Source organism: Porites lutea, chromosome 1 (genome assembly GCF_958299795.1).
Source record: "Porites lutea chromosome 1, jaPorLute2.1, whole genome shotgun sequence".
In the NCBI taxonomy this organism is placed as follows: Eukaryota; Metazoa; Cnidaria; class Anthozoa; order Scleractinia; family Poritidae; genus Porites; species Porites lutea.
Window position 1 is genome coordinate 43,529,042 of NC_133201.1, and position 7,500 is coordinate 43,536,541.

Below are 7,500 nucleotides of genomic sequence, written 5' to 3' on the forward strand. Positions count from 1 at the left end.
AGGAGGAAAAAGACAGAGAAACTGAGACCGTCGAATCCGTTGTGTCCTCAGAAGATGATAATGTTCTTTCCTTGACAGTAAGTGCGAATGTTTTATTCAGATCGTTCTCTTCAATAGGAGTTAACATCATTGTAGTACATTAAACTCTTTTATAAAGTTAAAAGTTAGAAGCCTTTCTGTTTTTACGGTTGAACTAGACATGAAATTTGCAACGATTAAAATTTTCCTTAAACAACTGAAAGGTAACTTTGCCTCATAAAGGGAGGTTAAGCAGCAACGAGGGCGAAAACGAAAACATCGATCACTTAAAAAGTGAAGTCGCGCTGCTTCAAACCTTATCGCGCTTATTCCTTCTCGTTCAATTCGTCAAATATTGGCACTTTTTTCTGGATTGAATTCTAAACGTTTGTATCAAAGTTCAGGAAAAGAAAAAGAAACTCGTTGTCTTGCGTTTACGTTCTCCACATAGCGTGAAATTAGGCAGTTTCGCGTTGTAGTCTTGCAGTGACGGCAAAGAAATGTACAAAAAGGCGTGATGCACGTGCATTGTTGTTGTTTTAACAATCTAATCCCACTGCTTTTTTGCTGTTCTCGTTGGCGTTGGCGTCGCCGTCGTTGTCTTTGCCGCTTAGCCTCCCTGAAGGTGTCCAATTCAAAACGCGTTCCCGGAAAGTGCTAACTTCTAATGTATTTGTGCACGTTGTTTTTAGGTCGACGGGTTTTACAATATCGCCGCCGTCTCTATTGCTCGTTCTGGATCATATTTACATGAACTTTCTCCAAAAGATGCCTCTCTTCGCGAGGTAATTAAGGTTTCTTAATGATGTATATGAACCATTCCGGTATATGTTGTTCGCATTTGGTCCCAGAAAGGTTATATTTCAACCTAAGTAGACCATGAAAACCCACCGTTCATACCCATTGGTCAGTGGTCGACAATAAAGACACTTTAGCAGCAGTCTTCAAAACATGGGAAGCACACCTAAAGCTATTATTTGATAGGTTTGCCAGCAACATTAGGGTTACTCAGTCGTTTCAGCTTCCCATAGTTATTTTATGCTTTCCTTTAAAAACAAATTTTATTGTCACTCTAATTTATTGTAGAAATGTCTTGAAACTATTTCACTTCGCCGTTTGAGCATTTTGAATTCATTTCTGTGATCTATTGAGATTTCTTTTACTAGTATTACCTTCCTTTTTAACACATGAGTGTGAGGACGACGTTTCTCGGAGAAGTGCGTGCGCGTGACAGGGAAGAAATTGTGCCCTCATCGCGCCGTTGCGATTGCCGTTTCCCACATGGACAAATTTAAACGTTTTATTATTACTTTCTTTTTTGTCAAAGGTAAACCACAAGTGGTACCTCGTTGTTCAGGTGCTGATCAAGAATGGTCGAAAAAGGGTCACGATTCGTTCTCCCTTGCAGGTAAGATAACCTGCGTACTTAAGTATGAACTACCAGCTTTGTGGTAGGTTGTCAGTAATGAGTGGTTCCAGAAAATATCCATACCCCCCCCCCCCACCCCCCACGGAGGGCAACGGAAATTGCGAGGGGGTGGGGGGTGGCCTCCCGAGATGTTTTTCCAAGGGGTCTGAGTAAGATTAGTGAGTTATTAATGAATAACAGCTTCTCTCTTGAGCGAGCTTTCAGTTATTTTACTCTTAACCGGTGTTTCAAAACAAGTGTTAATGTTCACTTTGGACATTTTTTATCTACGGTCGGCTCAATGCTTTTTCCACGGCTTACGCGATAGTTTTTTAAATACAATTTTCATCGGCTCATGAATATCTAGCTGTTGGGTTATTATACTTTTGATTCACCGTAATTTGGTCGTGTTCTAAGCGTTATTGTAACATGTTCTAACTGAAAGGAAGTTCAATGAAAATTTACTCGAACCTGAAAATCCCCAAACTCACCTGGTTTTAAACTTATGCCCGCATACATATTTGCCTGCCGACAACAAGGTAAGTATGAGTGGGCAATACACCTTTCCTTGGGGCTGAATCACGTCTCTCTAGTTATACACATTACCAGGTTGCCTTTCTTAGGGTTGCACACTATAGAACCATTCTTTCAGTCTGCAGGTATCTCGCCAGAGGTCCAAACCTGGTGGCATAATCTGCGCAGCCTATTTACATTGCAATCCCTTCTTGACCCTTGCATCTCTGCTGAGTTGCATCCGTGCCAGGGGAGTTGTTGTGCTTTAGTTGTTTGATTTCGCTCTTCACTTTCTCCTCTGTGAAGTCGTTGGTGTCAGCTGGAAGCAAGTCATCAGGGTTTTCATTGGTAGAATCCCAAGTTTGTTCTTTTGAATTGAGCATTCCCTGGAAGATTTAAGCCCATGGCGCGAGTTTGTCCTCCCCTTGACTTGCAGTGTCCCATTCATTTCGTTCACTTGTTCAGAACTCGTCTTCCGGCTACCAGTGACTTTCCTTGCACTCTGGGCAACTGCTCTGATGTCGTTAGGAGAGTCTTAAGAAAATTAAAGTTTCACCTCCCTGTTCTTCTCTGTGTACGTCTGATACAGTAGTTGACTGGTTGTCTTCCTACCAGTTGGGATTCTTAACCTGGTCATTTTCATTTAAATTTATTTGTTTCATTATCCCTAGAAATGCCTCATTAGGGGAGTGGATAATATAATTTTTTTTTTCATGTATTTGTTATGCCTCTTTCCTGTCTTTCCACATTTTCAATTTGTATAATTATGGTCACCCAGTTGGCTTAGCTTTTTAGCTTTTTTGGGTGTCCAACTACTGTATGTATTGTTATTAATAAATATACTTCTTGTAAATTCTTTTAGTTGTCTGTCTACAGTAGAAATAAATTTGTTGTTGTTGTGAATTTTTTGAGCTTCCAGTTGTGGCATATTGACTCTTAGTAAACATGAACTTTGTGCTTTCTTTCTGAAGTATTAATGAGTTTTTAAATACACGACATAAATATCTCTTTTGAAATAAGACGTGTATTCCATTCCAGAGTGCCAATGATACTCGAGACCTATTGTAAGCAGGGTCTTATAGGAGACCATAATTGACTCTAAAGAGCCTAGACGCTTTTCTCTGTTGACGCAGCCCCAAAGTAGGAATCTTTGACCCAGAGTTTTTGTATGAAAATGCACTCTGAAATGTTCATTATCGGCAGCCCATTATTATTATTATTATTATTATTATTATTATTATTATTATTTATTGATCTTGGTGCTTTGGGCCCCTATAACGTCAAACCTGAAGCCATTAGCCCCAAACGTTTTGGCATTAAGCCTAGTACCGTTAGGACAAAACTTCCCTTGTCGCCCTCTTGCTTGCCGTAGTAATTAAAGCTTCTTGGATGGAACTTCGTGCTTTGGAAAGTGAAGAAACGCGGACGAAGTCGGTGTAGCAGTCACTCGAAACATAACTGTGCCCCTAGTTATCCCTATGGTTTGAAACTATTACAGATCCAGAACAACCTTCAGCTTGCAGTGGACATTTTGGTGAAGAGTAAGGAATCACCGGGGTCAGTTTTAGAACTTTTCACTGTCGAACCAGGAGAAGCAAAGAACGTACCTTTATATACAGCTTACAAAGACGAGCTCTTTGTTAAACCAAGCAATACCAGGTAAGCAAAGTCAATATTATTTGGAAAGAGTAAACAAACAAACGAAGAACATAAAAGTTAGATAGAGACACAAACAGACAGGCAGGCGTTGATGGCGTTTGTCTTAATACGCTAGTTTTTTTGCTTTAGACAATGCGATGTATTATCGCAACGATAACTGTAAGCATTGAGAAAATTTTAAGAACATTTGCACAGTAACTCTTATGTGTAAACCGCCTTTACTTTTCTCTTAGTTTATGGCACTTTTGATGATTAATAATTTTTTTGTTGTAGAAAAAAAAATTGAAAAGGGAAGATGATTGGTACGTAAAAATTGTTCGTATTTCTGTAAAGTTGGATTTGTTTGGTTATTTGTCACAGTTATAATGTGTCATCCACTGCTTTATCATGGAGCAAGTTTTCTAAAGAAGGGCCAAGCTGTGTATTGATGTGTACTTCTGAGGAGGGCATGACGTCGCCACCAACTATTTACATCAAGGTACTAACGCCTGCGAGCTTAAGTTCCCCTTACAACTGTGCATAAATATTTTCTGAAAACATTGCATTTGAAGGTTATGTAACAAAATAATTCCTTGTTGACGATTAAATATTGTCGGAAATTCGTTCCTGGACAGTGTTTACTGACTGTGTAGAAGTAAACTATTCCAAGCCTTATAAGATAATCATATGAGTTTCTAGTTTTCCTAGCTTATTAAATTATTAGCTTTAGAGATGCCCCCTTTAGACTTATGCTAATAATGTTAAACATATTAGCTTTTTTATTTCCTGTTTAGGCGCTGTGCCAGACCGACAGTTTGAACAAGTTGCCTTCTGATCAAGGGTCTCCTCATCACGTGATCCACCTCTTCCCTCCCCTGGTGGTGCATAATAAATTACCTTTTGAACTTGAACTTTCAACTCAGGTAGGTTTGGTATGTTTCTACCATTAACATTATCTTTCATGTCTTAAGTTAACAGAAGTAAGTACTGTAGAGGCATTGTTATGCACAATAGTCTGCTCGTGAGCACCCGAATGAAAGTAGTGATAAAAGGTGTCCTGACAATATTATTCAAAGGTACCCTTAAATCAAGATAGATCGCAAGTGTTCATCGCGTAGAGAGACTAAAAACTAAGTCAGAAATGTTTCTCAATGTTTCGTTCAATCATCAGGAAAACGTTCTCTTTTTGCACGAACACTGTCTCATAGTAAGGGACGATTATTTGGGCTTTGATCCATGCTTAAAGGGTCATAACCTTTTGATGTGCAAAATCTGTAATTTATTGGCGTGCTTTCAAAAATTAGTTAGAACAAATTCGATCGTCAGATGATTAGTAAGCACGCAGTTCTTCTTTGTTAGCGGTTGCTATCCACTGTAGTTTACTATACTGATGCAAAAGACAGGTTTTTATCATCTTTGCTAATTAAAACAAAACGTTTCTTTGATATTCTTCAGGAAAAAGGGTGTAAAGATAAAGCTCTACATCCAGGGGATAAGCTAGCACTTGTCAACCTGTGTCCAGGAGACGCCTGTCACATGAAAATAACGGTACTGCTGGGATTTGTTTGAACCCGTCACTCACATGTGTCGCCCATGTCAACAAATGAGAAACACCAATGACAAATATCTCGACTTTTTTAACTGCTTAAAATAATACAGTTGAAACTACTTACTTACTGTACTTTCTCCCTACAATACGGATACCTGCCTTATCAGTTCTATTGGTCCTCAAGATATTTAAGTGTACCCTTTAGTGTCCTTATTATGGAGGTTTTACGCTAACAATCGTCAGAACAGTAGTACGGCTTAAGAGGTTTTACTTGATTGGTCACAGCAGGTAGTCGTCCACAGACTACTACTATGGTGTAAAAGTAATTGAATCCTGGTGTAAAGAGGGTTAATGATGACTTACAAAATCTGAATGGTCTTTGTGTTTTGTCGTTCTTATTTTTGTTTTTGTCGTCGTTGCCGAACTTGTAACTGATCTCGTAATTGAACCACAGCATCGTTCGTTGGGGAACAAGGGATGGCGCAGGGGTGAGAGCACTCGCCTCCCACCAATGTGGCTCGGGTTAGAATCCTGGCTTCGACGCCGTGTGGTGGGTTGAGTTTGTTGCTGATTCTCTCCCTTGCTCCAAGAGGTTTTTCTCCGGGTACTCCTTTTTTCCCCACTCCTTAAAAACCTTCAGTTCCAAATTCCAATTCGATCTGTAACGCACTGACACGTTTCAATAAGTGCTCCGTGGGTAAACAAATTACAATTTCCCTTTTTTTGTACACCGGAGGCATTTATTAGTTAACAGACTTTTGCCTTTTTACAAAGATGAAAGATTACAAAGAGGCCAATTGGGTTGGATTCTTGGCGGTTAAGAAAGAACACGAGAAGACTTTGGCACTGCTCATGAAGTCACAAGAAGAAGAACCAAGCACCATTGTAAGTTGGCGTTGTTTTCGTACCCCCTCTTATGCGTAGCTAGAGCTTTCACGAACAATTTAAGATCCTAAAGAAAAGTCACGGAAAGATGCGAGATGCTGTCAATTAAGGCAAAAACACCAACCCTAAACACTCAAACATATTCTATTCCAGCGAAACTTTTCACTTAGTTATTTCATTTCTCTTGTTCTTCACATTTGACTGTATTGTTTCACACCTTAGTTTTCTGTAAATGTGGTGACGTCAGTGTCGTCGCCGAAACGTCACATTTTAATGGCGTTACTTGTGTGCCAAACAGTGCCGCAAGATCTATCTTTATCAAAGATTTTTTTTTGCTATTTTTATCTTAGCTTCTCGGAGTACTCACCCTCCATCAGTCAGGGACGAGGGAAATGTTTATCTACTCTCCTTACTGGCTTATTAACAAAACTGGATTACACGTGGAATACAGAGTAAGTGAAATCGTGGAAAAAAACTAAAGTAGATATTGTGTAAAACTGGTGAAAACAATTTCCTACCTTCTTGGGGCTTTTTGCCCGAAAGAAAGATTGTTCCATTAAACAGCCGGTCGATGCTCTTTAGATTTATGTTGTTTGCACTTGACTCACGCGAGATCGTTGGAAACGGGTCAGCCAGGTTTTCATGTTCAACCAACATTTAATAGCACCTATTAGATCAATTGATTGGTTATATTTGTAAACAGGTTTCCAAGACAAAACGGGTATATTTCCAGTCTGCTGTAGAAAAGCATCCTCTTTTGTTCAATTTCATGGGAACGTCTAACAGAAAGGTGAGTTCCATGGTACTCAAGAACCAGTTCTTATGACCATAGATAACAACCGAGCACTTTGCCAGCAGAGTCTTTCTTTCTTTTGTCGATTTGAGAGAGACTCTGCATGAATCCGTTGAGATTTTTGTTGAGCATGCGTTGCATGTTACTAACATAGAGTTTCGAGCCCAGGGCTCATAGCCGTTCACTTGGTATGGCGGGCACAGTAATGACCATTGGATTATCAATAAACGGAAGTTGCACTCGAAAATCCAGTTTGACAAGAGAACATAAGATTGTCTAGTCCAGAAGCTCGGGCTGCGGTGACTTCAAGGGCTTGACGCGATTCAGACAAAACCTTTTTTTCTCTTCCGTAATCAAGAAGACAAAACGAGGCCATGCGCACAGGGTGGCAGCCGGGTAACTGCACTGTCAGTTCCACCGGCTATGACATTCTGATGGATCAATTTTGTCATTGAGCTAGTACATTTCTCCTTAAGTTGGTTATTGCCAGTTAATGCTTCAAAGATATTGTCCACCAGGGTCTTGATCATTGTAATAGGGTAAATTTCATTCTCATATTGAGTCTTGAACTACGCAAGTTAAAAGCGACACAAATGCTATCATTAAGAAACGTTAATTTAAGAAAGCCAGGCGAGTATTTGACCTTGGTTATTTGGTGACTGAATACTTGTTCGTCAGTTGTCCAATTATGACCAC

General features: G+C 39.7%; 1 protein-coding gene across 1 annotated transcript in view; it reads left to right on the forward strand.

Moving 5' to 3' along the window:
• The window catches only part of LOC140951856 (intermembrane lipid transfer protein VPS13C-like), a 139,190-nt gene that overhangs the window by 104,190 nt on the left and 27,500 nt on the right, over positions 1-7,500 (forward strand). The window contains exons 78-87 of the mRNA XM_073401220.1: positions 1-77; positions 711-803; positions 1,346-1,426; positions 3,438-3,598; positions 3,959-4,076; positions 4,372-4,500; positions 5,033-5,125; positions 5,901-6,011; positions 6,362-6,463; positions 6,715-6,801. The exon at positions 1-77 is cut by the window's left edge and continues 81 nt beyond it. Coding sequence (XP_073257321.1) covers positions 1-77; positions 711-803; positions 1,346-1,426; positions 3,438-3,598; positions 3,959-4,076; positions 4,372-4,500; positions 5,033-5,125; positions 5,901-6,011; positions 6,362-6,463; positions 6,715-6,801 — 1,052 coding nt within the window. The remainder of the gene's footprint in view (positions 78-710; positions 804-1,345; positions 1,427-3,437; positions 3,599-3,958; positions 4,077-4,371; positions 4,501-5,032; positions 5,126-5,900; positions 6,012-6,361; positions 6,464-6,714; positions 6,802-7,500) is intronic.